This window comes from Cherax quadricarinatus, chromosome 28 (genome assembly GCF_038502225.1).
Source record: "Cherax quadricarinatus isolate ZL_2023a chromosome 28, ASM3850222v1, whole genome shotgun sequence".
Taxonomy (NCBI): Eukaryota; Metazoa; Arthropoda; class Malacostraca; order Decapoda; family Parastacidae; genus Cherax; species Cherax quadricarinatus.
In genome coordinates, this window is record NC_091319.1 from 4596284 (window position 1) to 4611808 (window position 15525).

The 15525-nt window shown below is 38.9% G+C and overlaps 1 protein-coding gene across 1 annotated transcript in view; it reads left to right on the top strand.

The window, feature by feature from the left end:
- Hydr2 (abhydrolase domain-containing protein 2) overlaps window positions 1-15525 on the top strand; it is an 84146-nt gene that overhangs the window by 66709 nt on the left and 1912 nt on the right. The window contains exons 2-6 of the mRNA XM_053782762.2: window positions 7179-7354; window positions 10109-10276; window positions 11005-11191; window positions 13197-13391; window positions 14926-15080. Of these exons, the coding sequence (XP_053638737.1) occupies window positions 7179-7354; window positions 10109-10276; window positions 11005-11191; window positions 13197-13391; window positions 14926-15080 (881 nt within the window). The remainder of the gene's footprint in view (window positions 1-7178; window positions 7355-10108; window positions 10277-11004; window positions 11192-13196; window positions 13392-14925; window positions 15081-15525) is intronic.

The following is a 15525-nucleotide window of genomic DNA, read 5'->3' on the forward strand; positions in this document are numbered from 1 at the left end:
CCCACAATTAGGTGAGTACGCACACTCACTCCGACATAAGAATGTGAGAGGGAATGGAAAGAGATGAAGTACTGCCAAGGGCGGGTGAGAGAATATGCAGTTATCAGTTAGTAATAAATTTATTTATTTTTTGCAGTATACAGGTAATGTAGTTTACATGTAATAAAAATATTGTTATCCACAAAAGAAAGCCACTAGGCTGCAGTGCATTTCGGGAGTCGGCATCACAAGAGACATCGCCGGAGGTGCGTGCAGAAACACGTGCCAGACGAGCAACTTACACCCATCTGAATCTGACAGAAAAACAGCTTTTAAAAATTCGACAGAATGACCAGTTGGGAATATTTAGAGGAGAATAACCCCAGTTCCTTGGATCAAGAGCCCTCCACCAGCAGTGAGGCACTGCTCCTTGAAGGGTAGGTAGGGGCAGCAGCTTGAGATGGGACAAGGTGGTAGTGAGGGCTTTTGTGGCAATCTTTTAAGAAGCGAGTCTTATCACCACTCTGAGCAACACGCGCACACAGGAATGTATGTGCATGTGCACGCACACTTGTATACATTAATATACGCATGTCCACGCATACACATAATTGTAAGCATAAACTTACATATACATGCACACACATGTAGACACGTGCGCAGTTTAAGACTCAGTTTTGTACACACACCTGCATCATATTGGTATATGTATGCGCATGTGCACGCATCCATGTATGCATAAACATACGCACGTATATACATCATTTCTTCAGAAAGTACAGCGTTAGACCAACTAGAGGCAATAAATTTGCAAAGGCAGCCTTCACAATTGACACTGAGAAATACGTCTCCTCACTGATTATTAGTACTTTACAATAGTTCGCCTTGTAAAGGAGATGAGTAACGGATGTGCAGTAGTTGGATGTCTTTATTTGTGAAACGTTCCGCCTGCACAGTAGGCTTCTTCAGTTGAATACTGAGGTAACTCAATATGGAGACAGCAGAAGCAGTTGAGAGGTAAAGATGATGTGATCAATCTGTTGATTCTGATGTGATGAGGGCGTTACGGACCATCCGAACTTCCCCAGGCTTGACTCCAGCTAGGTGTGATTTTTATGACAGAAAACTGTAGTCAGTGGTTGGACAAGAAAGTAAGGCACGTATGAATGACGCATCTATTCTGAAAATTAAGAGGGGGACCAAGAGCTCGAGTTCAACCTACGGAAACTCGAATAGATAATTTTGCAAACACACACACACGCGCGCGCGCGCGCATGCACATATGTACGAAAGTATGTAAGAGAGAGAGGGGAGGGGAAAGAGAGGAAAGAGCAACAGCAACAAATATGCTGATCATTTTCCTCCATGTTACCGAGGTGACCTTGGCCGCCCGGGGACAGCAGGATCGATTTTGGAGAGTGAAGCTGGAGGGTGGAGGTAGTGGGTGATGGTGGTGGGTGGAGGGAGATAATACCTGGGAGAGACTCAGGTGGAGGTAGTGGGTGGAAGGAGACAAGACCTAGGTGAGACCCAGGTGGTGAGTGGAGGTAATGATGGGTGGAGGGAGGCAGGAACCTGTGGGTGGTGGAGGTAGACCAGTGCCCGGATGTTGAAGGACTCTGGTCCCCAGGATGGAAGAGGACGGGACAGATGCCAAGGATGCTGGGGAGCTCACGCAGGTGTGAAGAGTTCCTGACATATTGATTAACACAGAACATGTTATACAGTTGAAGAGACGTTCAAAAAAAAAAAAAAGAAAAAACAAATTTCTTTCACATGTTATTTTTTTCCTCTTTATTATCCCCTTGAACATCAGCATTAGTCACGGCATTTTTTTTTTTTTTTCGTTTTTTTTTTTAGTTTTTATTTCTCTGTCGTAAGCGCCATGTTTTCCATTTATACTCTGTTATACTCGTTTTGGTAGAAGTTCATCATCCAGGGTTCAGGTTATCAGCTGATCTCATCTTGCAGCTGAGGCTACTAGACAGGCACATTCGGAGAGCTCTACTTTAAACCCGTAAAGAGAGAGTCTTAATTTTCCGCAAGACTTCAGGGAATGCTATATAGGCTAACATTCATTTTTTCCAAGCTTAATGTTTAAGGGAGTACTGTTTTGGTATAAGGGTAATTTTTTTTACGCCCTTAATTTTACAGGTTAAGTGTTGTTTTTCTACCTAAGCTCATTAAAGCCAAGCCCTATCTGAGGTACAATAGAATCACCCCAGGATGCCACCCACAAAAGTCGGCTAGCGTCCAAGGTATGTGTCGTCCTATCACAGTAGGTACTATTGTGATAGGACAACACATACCTTCTTTTATTGAACGTTTTTACATTGCTTTCTCTGAAGGGTTACATGAAACAAGAGTGAGAAAGGCCTAGATAAAAATAAAGTAAGACGATAAAGATTCATAGGTAAACACGGTATTTGACAAGCTCCCAATACTGGGAATTGGCCAGACAGATAGATGCTCATAGGTATGAAATACTGTGCATAGGCAAATAGTGAAAAGAGAAGAGAAGGCCCGGTATAGCGTTTCTTACTATAGTAGGATCTCTGTACGAGCAGCCTTGTACGTTAAGAAAAGGGGTAGGCTTCATAATTTGCTGCACCACATTATATATTGCTTTTATAAGTGGCAGTTTCCTGAGGCGACCATGGATGGAAACGGGCATGATGTAAAGCTTTAAGATTCCCTCGGGTCGATAATTATTATATTTAGGAGGAAGAGCTAAACCCGTGTGGGTTATACAGTTGGGGGAAGTTAGAGGTAATCGGGTTAGATTCAGGAAAGGGAAGGACAAGTCTAATTCCTTGCATCAAGAGCCACTCACCGACATTAAATACCTCCCTTGGGAGGTTTCACAGTTGTGAAGAATAAGTGATGGAGCCTGCACTGCAGCGACGACGCTGAAGCGCTGACTCGTGAAGTAAGATACAGCTGTCAGATGACATGCCACTAAACCTCACTTCTCAGGTGCGATGTATTCACACCATGTACATTTGGAGTGGCCAACGTTTCTATAAAAAAAAAAAAAAAAAAAAGAAAGATGCCCTACTGATTTGAATTTTGTTTCATTATTTGTCGGTATCACATACCTTTATATCTAGTAAGGCGTCTTGCTCTGCCGACGTTTATAGGTGTGGACGTTTCGTCCTACCTCTGTCTTGAGCATCAGTGACGAATTTCCACTGGGACTTTGTCCTCATCAGCCTTCTGGACAAATAATCAGGGCGCAGCGCCATATATCAGCTGGGCTGGAGCGAAGTCTTTCGTTCTCAGGTGACGCGTGGGCGTGGGTGGGTGGCTTTGCCGAGGTTTAGGCAAGGGTAAATCCCTTAACTGACCTAATTGGGAATGTATTGCTCCTGTTTCTCTTTCCGGGAGCAATGCCCACCTATATTTGGACTATGTATTCTTATGTATGTATTTTTCCAGGACTTACAGAAAGCTCAAGAAGGCGTAAGTTTTAGAGGCTTACATACACCATGAATGAGCCTGTACAAGTAAGTACAGATATGTTAATACCGACAGATAGGATCTAAGACACATGATCAAGATGTTAGCCGCCACTTGTAGCTTTTTTCAAATCTATTAGAATAAAAAAAAATTTTACCAGTAGCGAAGCGTCTCCTTCAGTGACTTATTTATTCATATGCTTCTTATTCTCATATAAATGAACCTGCATTAAAATTGTTTCTATAAAGGGCGCAGGGAGTGAATAGGAGTTTTGTTGATAAAATTTACACGTATGTTACAGCTAGTGGTGTTAATTCTCAGAGGAACCAGTAACCTAGTCGAACCCAAGAGTGCTGATTTTTTGTGATGTGCCATACATTATTGTATATTTTACGACACTTTCAACCTCTCTACACTACGGAATAAATAGATATTTCTTGTGCATTTTTTTTTATTATTTTAGCTAAAATAATTATTTAATTTTGGTTCAGATGCCGTGTCAGATCCAATCAACAGTTAGTACCCGAGACAGGTGATGCTCCTGCCAAGCACAAGCGAACATCAAGACATATCAGTTCCATTTCTGCACATAACACAGTTAAATAGGTTCTTTTATGTTGGGTTATGTTAGGTTTCGTTTTGACAGCTGCCTAAGATGAAACTATTTCTGTGGGGGAAATCTCCTAATATTGGACATCATAGATTACAATTTATTATCAAAACACGCCGAGGACTAACATTCAAGTATTTCCGCTCTTCCTGCATTATAGAACGATGGCAGATTGATTCATTGATATCAGTCTCGACAGAAGTGCAACATCTGGGTATCTTTATTGAGAGAAGTGTCACCTATGCAGGCTTTATTAATCAATGTAAGATATCCAAATGCTTATTATAATCAATCAATCAATCTATTTCCACATGATGCATCGTTTGTACAAAATTGGATGACATTACATCTCTCAAGTTATGCAGAGCATTTCGGGCAAACTTGAACCTCACATGCGTCTAGGATTATATCAGACTAATGTTTTTCACAGTAAAATAGATTGCATGAAAATTAAACAAATGTATATGAAGCAGATAAAATCATAATTTACATGGTAATAGGAACACTTAGATTATGCTATATTAAGATTATTCCGTTAGTTCAAAATGAACTTCTAATAAAATAACAATAAGACTGAAACTAGTTATCTGTATTATTACATAATGAAATGAAATAGTATTTTACATGTAAGATTATAAGACAATATTATTCACAGTATAATTGATTCAGTGAGAATGACTCAGTATATATGGACATAGTCCTAGCAAGGTATATAAGAATAAGAATGCTTAAACTGTTCAATGTTTAAAGTATTTAGTAATTCAGATTAAAAATTCTAATATAAATTACAATAGGAATGAAGTTAGTTACACGAAATGGTACTAAATATGATGAGATAATTATTGTCAGGATCACATTAACGTAAGCATGTGCTTTTTTATAGTATTATTATTATTATAATCAAAAAGAAGCGCTAAGCCACAAGGGCTATACAGCGCTGCTTTTTTTTTTTTTTTTTTTTTTTATATTATAGTAGCTTTGAAGAAGTTGGCTGATAGGGAACATCTGGAATCTTCAGACAAGGAATTAAAGATTTATGGTCCTTTTATGTGCATAGAGTTTTTACACAGGTTGAGCCGTTAGTTTAAGTTAGTTTAATATGTTTATTATGCACCCCATACCCATCCTGTGGGCGGTAGTCAAAAGATTACAGAGGTACATAATTGGTCCAGGGACTGGACTCCAAAGTTTTGATAGCTGAGCAAGTTACAGAGGTAATGAACTCACAATTTACAAAGGTAATGAACTCCAGGTAGGTCTGGTCACAATCATGACAAGTTACAAAGGTATTTACAGATTACAGAGGTACGTAATGGGTCCAGGGACTGGGCCCCCAAAGTTTTGATTGCTGAACTAGGTACAAAGGTAATGAGCTCACAAGTTACAAAGGTAATGAATTCTGTAAGAATGGTTACTTACGTTTATATATGGCTACAATCATGAACAAATTATAGTGTAGTGAGCAATTCACACTTCCACATAACATAACAGAAGGAGAATATATCTTAATATCACTCACCAATTTGACTGGAGATTAAGGTCGGACATTGGGAATATCATAGAGATTTTTGTGTCTAGTATTATGACTATTATGAGTTCACTTGCAGCTATAAATTATAGAAAGAGTTTTAGGGCAGAATTAATATTAAAATTGATTGTCCTGTATATGTAGTATGTATGCACAGAAGTATGAGTGAATTTTAAGTATATTTAGTAGGTTTAAGGCTTTGAAGAGAGAGTAGGGAGTCGCGCACTAGACCTGCTGATCATTCTTACAGGCGTTTTTCGTTATTATTGAATTATGTGCTGTAGTGGATCCATAGGCACAAATATCATAGGTGAGATAATGATAAATTAGTGAGTAGTATAATGTAAGTGGTGGTTTGAGGTACACGATAACATTATCTTGGATTTGGATACCTTTTTTGTTATGCTTTGAATTTCAAGTTACTGTCGAGCTACAGACCTAAGAATTTTCCTTCGTTTTGTCTTGCAGTGGAAGAACCATTACTCATGACATTTAGCTGGACATTTGCAGCTTGGTTCCCAAACATCATGTAGTAATCCAGGTAGATATCTTTATGAGCTCGTTGACAATCTTATTGAAAGTACAGATTTGGGTGGGAGATGACAAAAGCTGTATCGTCTGTAAATAGAACAAGTCTAAGTTGTTGAGATGCATTTAAATTATTGATATATATGAGGAATTATACCATTGTTCTAATGATGTCAGTCTTGCTTAGTCTCGTGTCTGTGAAATTTATATAAAGTTTTTTTTTCCGTATTATTGTCCACAGACTGCTAGTGCATTTCAAAATTATCTTTATACTGGTATTCATGAGGAGATACTTAGCTCGTAACGAGCATACAGCACCTAAGGGAACAAGTGGTAAAGGATAAAAAGACACAATGCCGTGACTGGTGGTTAACGCTCTCGGTTCACACGGCGAGGGCCTGGGTTCGATTCCCAGCCAGAGTAGAAACATTGGACGTGTTTCTTTCCACCTGTTGTCTATGTTCCCCATCAGTAAAATGGGTACCTGGGTGTTAGTCGACTGGTGTGGGTCGCATCCTGGGACACTGACCTAATTTGCCCGAAATGCCTCCGGAGCATAACAAGGGACTTTCTATATAGTAATATGTCATTGTAATCAGCTAGGACTGTATACCCTGTACATGTACTTGTAGTAAAATAAAGATATTATTATTATTATTATTATTATTGAAGAAACTTATGACGATGTTTCGGTGCGAAGGTAGGGGGCTCCATTATTATTATTATTATTATTATTATTATAATCAAGGGGAAGCGCTAAACCCGGAGGATTATACAGCGCCTAGGGGGGGGATGTGGAAGGCATTCAGGCTTAATTCGGGGAACTGGAGCACAGATCCAATTCCCTAAATCAAGAGCCCTTCACCAACATCAAGGAACCTTCCTTGAGGGGTAGGGGGCTCTAATCCCTTTGATCAAGAACCATTCACCAGCATCAAGACAACCCCTCCCCCCTGGAAGTGGCTCAAAATTATAATCGACTCCTACCATTGGAGCATTTGCTACTAACCTATCACAATACTGAACCCCATCTCAGTGTTTATGACTGTACATGTACATGATTTGTTTTGACAGGTATGTACCAGTGAGACTGTGGGGTTGTAGTGGACACCTGCAGACAATCGTGCATGCAACAGTAGGTCGCACCTACTGCCCCAATGTGGTTCCCAGGCGGATTGCTGCCAGACAGGAAGATGGGGCCACTGTCACCTGGGATTTATATGACCCTACTGGTCCCTCCCAGTTGAATGGTACGATTTCTTTTGTTTATTTTTTTGTTTAAGGTTTCTTCGTGAGATATACTTTATTAAGATTGTGTATGGGTTTTGCATTGTAGTGTGTGAACTGACAAGTCAGCTCCCAAATATCTGAAAACATTCCCTTCTTCCATACTCCTTCCCCCCTTGCAATGTGATAACCAACATTTCTTTATCTAAATAGTTTGATACCCTCATCACCTTACCCTTATCTATGTTCACTTTCAACTTTCAAACTTTGCACATCCTCCCAAACTCGTTCTCTAACGTTTGCAACTTTTCTTTAGAATCCCCCAAAAGCACAGTATCATCACCAAAAAGTGTGTGTGTCATCTTCCATTTTGTATTTGATTCCCCATAATTTAATTATACTCCTCTCTCCAACACCATAGCATATACTTATTTTACAACCCCATCTATAAATATGTTAAACGACCATGATGACATATTTATCCACTTTATCATATTCCTTTTCTAAATCCATAAATGCAATGAAAACTTCCCTACCTTTATCTAAATACTACTGTTCAAATATATGGGTCAGTGTAAACACTTGATCTGCACATCCCCTACCCATTCTAAAGCCTCCCCCATCTGCAGTCTTGCTCTCTGTCTTACCTCTAATTCTTTCAGTAATACACGTTACCTGGTATACTCAGTAAACTTATTCCCCTATAATTTTTACAATTTCTTTTGTCCCCCTTCCCTTTACATGCTCTCTACCAATCCCTAAGTAAGTAAGTTTATTCAAGTATAGAACAAGTGACCTGAAGAGTGTCATCATGGGCTTGGCATCCCTAGTTTTGAAAGTTCTCATTATCCATCCTGCTAGAAAAATGACAGGGTGGATAATGAGAACTTTCAAAACTAGGGATGCCAAGCCCATGATGACACTCTTCAGGTCACTTGTTCTATCTAGGCTGGAATATTGCTGCACACTAACAGCACCTTTCAAGGCAGGTGAAATTGCTGACCTAGAAAATGTACAGAGAACCTTCACGGCGCGCATAACGGAGATAAAACACCTCAATTACTTGGAGCGCTTGAGGTTCCTGAACCTGTATTCCCTGGAATGCAGGCAGGAGAGATACATGATTATATACACCTGGAAAATCCTAGAGGGACTAGTACCGAACTTGCACACGAAAATCACTCACTACGAAAGCAAAAGACTTGGCAGACGATGCAGCATCCCCCCAATGAAAAGCAGGGGTGTCACTAGCACGTTAAGAGACCATACAACAAGTGTCAGGGGCCCAAGACTGTTTCAACTGCCTCCCAGCATACATAAGGGGGATTACCAACAGACCCCTGGCAGTCTTCAAGCTGGCACTGGACAAGCACCTAAAGTCGGTACCTGACCAGCCGGGCTGTGGCTCGTACGTTGGTTTGCGTGCAGCCAGCAGTAACAGCCTGGTTGATCAGGCTCTGATCCACCAGGAGGCCTGGTCACAGACCGGGCCGCGGGGGCGTTGACCCCCGGAACACTCTCCAGGTAAACTCCAGGTAAATACAGTTACATAGATTATCATATATAGCATCATATGTGTAGAGAACCTAGGAAGAGCTCAATTTATGTTTATCTGTACATAACTATGTTCTGCAGTTGGATTTATAAGTATCCAGCAATTAATAATAAGACTGTAAATAAAATATTGTACAATTTGTTTTTTCCTACAATTATTATGTAAATTAATGTGGTAATGCATTTTGACTAGCTAAATTTAAGCCTTTACAAGTGAATAAATAATGTACATAAAGTGAAATATGTGACTGCATGAACTTGACCAGTTGTAAAGCCTTAAAGGGATTCCCTTGATGTCATTGAAGGGCTCTTGATCCAAGAAATTGTAGCTAACCTCCCTTTGTTTTGATCAACCTTTATCACCTCCCAGTTTAGTTTCTGCAGACCCCTTTAACATTGGTGCTTCCCTTGTAAGATAATTGTAACTATACTAAATTTAAGAAGAAGAAGAAGAAGAAGAAGGGAGGAGGAGGAGGGAGGAAGAATACCTTTACACCTGGAGAGAGTTTCAGGGGCCACTGCACCCATGACCAGGCCTCCTGGTGGATCAGGGCCTTATCAACCAGGCTGTTACTGCTGGCCACATGTACACCAACGTACGAACCACAGCCCGGCTGGTCAGGTACTGACTTTAGGTGCCTGTCCATTGCCTTAGTTATAAACAAGCCTTTATAAATGTGATCAAATAACTTGAACAAAGAACCATATTTCTTATAAAAAAAAAATGTTAAGTCTTATATGTACATGTATATAATAAGTTGCAGGGAGTGGTTGATAAGAGGAAAAGATAAGACTTGACTACTACATGTATGATCATAAAAGAATGCAGAACATAGATAAAAAATTTATTAGCACCAACTAAGGGCCATGGCTGTAAATTCAGAAAAATTGCACTGAAAAATACTGATTTTTTCAGAGGAAGACAGTGGAGTGAAATCTCATAAAAGGAATAATAAATGCTACACCTATTGACAATTACTGAAGTTGGGACATAACAAGCATAGCTCTTCTATAACTACATAATACCTATACTTTTTCACTGTTAAATCATACATACAATGCAGTATTAAATTAGGGATTGTAAGCGTGTGTGTGTACTCATCTAGTTGTGGTTGCAGGGGTCGGTTCACAGCTCCTGGCCCCATGTGTGTCACTGTTGTCATTCTTTTGCCATTTTGTTTTATAAAAAATTTTATACTACAGTTATATTAATCATATTCCAGAGGACTACACCATTGCTGTTTGTCCAGGCATAGCAAACAGCAGTGAGAGTACCTATGTACGGTCTCTAGTAGCTTTGGCATGTTCTCAAGGCTACCGTTGTGTTGTACTCAACCATCTGGGTGTCCTGCCACACCTGAAAATTACCAGCCCAAGAGTTTTCAGATATGGTTAGTGGTGTTAATTCTACTTTCATTAATTGAGTGCTTAAGGAACGATTTTCTTCTCAATGCTCTTATGTGCTTAATGCTGTACTAGTACTGTATAATTGTTGCGAGTAAATTTATCTATACAGTGGACCCCCGCATAACGATTACCTCCGAATGCGACCAATTATGTAAGTGTATTTATGTAAGTGCGTTTGTACGTGTATGTTTGGGGGTCTGAAATGGACTAATCTACTTCACAATATTCCTTATGGGAATAAATTCGGCCAGTACTGGCACCTGAACATACTTATGGAGTGAAAAAATATCGTTAACTGGGGGTCCACTGTATTATTAAGTGTTATATCAATGTTTCATTTTCATAAAATGAAATGTTTTAACCATTTTGTAGCACTCTTGTTCTGATTTCTTTCTATATATATTGCACATAAAGAATGCTCAATACATAACTTTTCTCAAACTTTCCATATTTGCATAACTCAACTGTTTTTTTATATACATACATGCATATATATTCTTTATCTAAATTAGATGCACTATAAGTTTACCTAACACAGCCATCATACAGGAGGGTTTACTTGTCATGACTGCCTTGTGCCTTATTTTCTCAAATTAAACTGTACACTGGAAATATTAAATTAAGTGTTGTTGTCCTTTTTTTATATCATTCTTACTGAGTGCTCTTTATGTAGTACGATTTCCTCTGGTGATGATAGTCACAATCTCCACAGGTCAAACAGATGAGCTACACTTGATGCTGACAAAGTTTATGGAGTCACACCCAGAAACAAAACTATTGTTGGTTGGCTTTAGCATGGGAGGGAACATTGTGACGAAGTATCTGGGAGAGTCAACAAGGGTTCGTCCAAGCAACATTATTGGAGCCATCTCTATCTGTCAGGGCTATGATGCCATTTTGTAAGTGGGAATACCTCGCACAGCTTGAAAATGCACATTGCATATGCTATGTCTCAGGTTTCATTACGGTAATCTTCAGGATTTTTTGATCAAGGTATGGAATTGATCAGTCACTGAAGTGTTCTGGAAAGATTCCACATGTTGCCACTTTAAATGTCAGACATGTTAAAGATGCACTGTAAATCAGTACATATTAAATTCCTTATTTAATAAGGCAATGTATGTGCACAATCTTTGCAAACATTTTTTGTTTCTAGTTTTTTTTTAGTTTGGGTAAAAAAATTTAAACATGCACACAAGCATATACATACATGTTTTTGTAGGCACACACACACACAGACAAAAGTAGGTAATCACACTCACGAGGAAGGAACCTAGGAATGACGATTGATATGAGATTGTCACAGGCAAACCACATAAATGAAATAATGCAGTGAGAAACTCCTATGAAAACCTAGCAACCTTTAAAATAGCATTTAGATATAGAGATTGGATTGTGAAAAGTTTCAAAGAATGTTAACATTGGTCAGAAGATTTATAGTAGGTTAAATATTAATGGTGAGACACTACAATCTTAGTTCTGTTCCTATATCTGCTATATAAATAAAAGAGGTAATCATTAATAGGCAGTCACATGTTTGGAGGATACAGTGCCATCATGGTATCATCCCCCCCACCTGATAAAGCATGTCAAATAACTGTAGAGATTGCAGAGTTGTACAATGATACTTGTTTCAGAACTATTGGAAATGAAACCCAAGAAGAGCTGAACATGATGACACTAGAGTGTACTGTTATCAGGTTGTAATAAAGTTGGTAGAATTACCGACAATATGTAAAGTAAAAGGACACAAGTGCAACTAATGTGACATTTTATTGTGGCAACGTTTCACTCTCCAGGAGCGATAAAGCTCCTGGAGAGCGAAACGTTGCCACAATAAAATGTCACATTAGTTGCACTTGTGTCCTTTTACTTTACATGTTATCAGGTTCAGATGACATTAGATCCTACTCTTCTGTTATTTAATGATTAGAGGATAGAAGACTAGGACTTAATAGGGTGGACATGTAAAGACTATTCAGGAAGCAGAAAAGGGACAGGAAGGAATAGTTGGAATGAGTCATGGAAATGTTAGGAAATACTTCAAGATTAGTGCTGAACTGAGGGAAAACAAATTGCAGTACAGAAATAATGAAAGAACTAAGCCTTTGTCTGTATACAGTATTTAGAAAAAAAGTGAGAACTAAGCCTTTGTCTTTAGAAGAATGAGGAACAGGAAGGGATTTAACTACACCATAAAAAATACTTCAGGATAGAGACATGGTAGACAAGGATAGGCACTTACCAGAGATGTTAAAAGACAAGAGAGTATGGTAGGAAATTACACAACCAAATGGATATCGGAAAATATTTTTTCAGCATGAGTGGTTGCAAAGCGAAATGAACTGATCAGGGACACAGTGGAAGCTGGCTTTATTAAGGGGGTTCAAAACTATGTATAATAGTTCTTTTATGTCAGCCTGTTGAAAGTTAGAAGCAGAACCAAAGGCTAGAACTCACTTCATAAAAGGTCAAGTAGGTTATTCCACACGCTACTTCCACTACTTGAAAGTTGGATATCAACTGTTAATACTAGAATAGTTTATGAATACATTATACAAGTTATCCGTTCACCTTCATCCCTTAGTCTTAATTTTATGTGTACCTCTTTAACTTTAGCAAAGAAGAAGAAACACAATATCATGGCTGAAATAATTGATAAATTACTCTCAATTAGGGGGAGAAAATCATGAGAGTATTTTGTTGGTCTGTCCTGGATTTGTCAAGTCACAGTAATTTTGACAGTGGTCCAGAGCAAACCAAAACATTGTCTTTAGTTTCCTTTCTTGAGTGCTAGTTATTTTTTAATTCTTTAGTGATGTAGATGCATTATTTCAGTTAAAGATGGCAGAATATTGCTAAAAAATATTTCAAATGTTTTTTCTTCTGTTTTATTCCTTACAGAGGCCTCAAGTACTTACTGGAATGGCACAATTTATCACGTATCTACCTGTTCTCAATGACGGAGAACATGAGATCAGTTATTATTAGACACAAAGAAGCACTGCTAACAGAAGAAGTGAAAAACAAATACAATATTGATGAACGGCGAGTGTTGTCAGCAGCAACATTACCCGAACTAGATGAAGTCTACACCAGGTCAGTCAAGAATTATTACAGTATCCACCCAAATTGCTGGGTGGGGTATGGTATTTAAAGCATATTTAAGAGGAATATGTTAGGCGTGGAGTTAAAAAGATAAAGAATCACACACAAAGTGGGAGTTGTCACAGCTGCTCTTTGCTGATGACACTGTGCTCTTGGGAGATTCTGAAGAGAAGTTGCAGAGATTGGTGGATGAATTTGGTAGGGTGTGCAAAAGAAGAAAATTAAAGGTGAATACAGGAAAGAGTAAGGTTATGAGGATAACAAAAAGATTAGGTGATGAAAGATTGAATATCAGATTGGAGGGAGAGAGTATGGAGGAGGTGAATGTATTCAGATATTTGGGAGTGGACATGTCAGCGGATGGGTCTATGAAAGATGAGGTGAATCATAGAATTGATGAGGGGAAAAGAGTGAGTGGTGCACTTAGGAGTCTGTGGAGACAAAGAACTTTGTCCTTGGAGGCAAAGAGGGGAATGTATGAGAGTATAGTTTTACCAACGCTCTTATATGGGTGTGAAGCATGGGTGATGAATGTTGCAGCGAGGAGAAGGCTGGAGGCAGTGGAGATGTCATGTCTGAGGGCAATGTGTGGTGTGAATATAATTCAGAGAATTCGTAGTTTGGAAGTTAGGAGGAGGTGCGGGATTACCAAAACTGTTGTCCAGAGGGCTGAGGAAGGGTTGTTGAGGTGGTTCGGACATGTAGAGAGAATGGAGCGAAACAGAATGACTTCAAGAGTGTATCAGTCTGTAGTGGAAGGAAGGCGGGGTAGGGGTCGGCCTAGGAAAGGTTGGAGAGAGGGGATAAAGGAGGTTTTGTGTGCGAGGGGCTTGGACTTCCAGCAGGCATGCGTGAGCGTGTTTGATAGGAGTGAATGGAGACAAATGGTTTTTAATACTTGACATGCTGTTGGAGTGTGAGCAAAGTAACATTTATGAAGGGGTTCAGGGAAACCGGCAGGCCGGACTTGAGTCCTGGAGATGGGAAGTACAGTGCCTGCACTCTGAAGGAGGGGTGTTAATGTTGCAGTTTAAAAACTGTAGTGTAAAGCACCCTTCTGGCAAGACAGTGATGGAGTGAATGATGGTGAAAGTTTTTCTTTTTCGGGCCACCCTGCCTTGGTGGGAATCGGCCAGTGTGATAATAAAAATAAATAATAATAATGTTAGAAATAGGACTTGGACCTTAAAGAAAATGTGTATGCTGTGGAATATAAGATTAAAAAAAATTATCATAATACAGTAACAGTAATGTTAACAGGAAATCAGCAGGGGCCATACAGTCTGGGAATGATGGGCGGAGGGGCTAATCAGGTTTTAGCTAAGGATGGGGTAAGCAACTCCAGTTCATTGGAGCACGAGACTTTATTTGGCATCAAGACACCCCGTTGAAGAAATAAAGAATCCTGTAAACATCTTCATATCATATATGAAGAATAAAATTTTAAAAGATAAGTGAATATTACATATAATAATTGTACATAGTCCCAGAATATGAATACAGCCATCCATTTTTCTAATTTCAGGAGGATCTATGGCTTTCGAACTGTAGAAGAATTGTATCGAGCTGATAGCTCTGCCAATTATTTGCACAACATTCATGTTCCCATAGTGTTCATCAATGCTAGAGATGACCCTTTGGTGCATCCTGATATGCTTGCTATTCCACAGGCTTTTGTCAGTAAGTATAGTATAGCTAATTCTTCTATGTAATATTTAACTGAATCAAACATTTTGATAAAAATGTAAATTTTATGGCAGTATGCTATCATGTGTGATTTCAGATGAAGAGTTTAAAAAATGTGAAGAAAGTCTTTCATAGGTTATCAAAGGTGATAGAATAGTTACTCTTTGTGAGGTATATTTTCTTTTCACTATTGCTACATGTTTCCTTGTGTGTTTTATCTTCCTAAACATTTGCAATTACTGTTTCAGTAATAGAATCTAAAATGACTCTTGATTATTCTGTTCTATTCAGAGTAGTGTTTAGTAAATATTCAGGCTCAAGCTGGGATGTAGTGAGTGAGCTAATACTATTTATAACAATGGCTACATAACCTGTGCTATCCTTTGGAGTGTCCAATTAAAAAACTAGGCAAGAAATTATAACAATTGGGGGCATAATA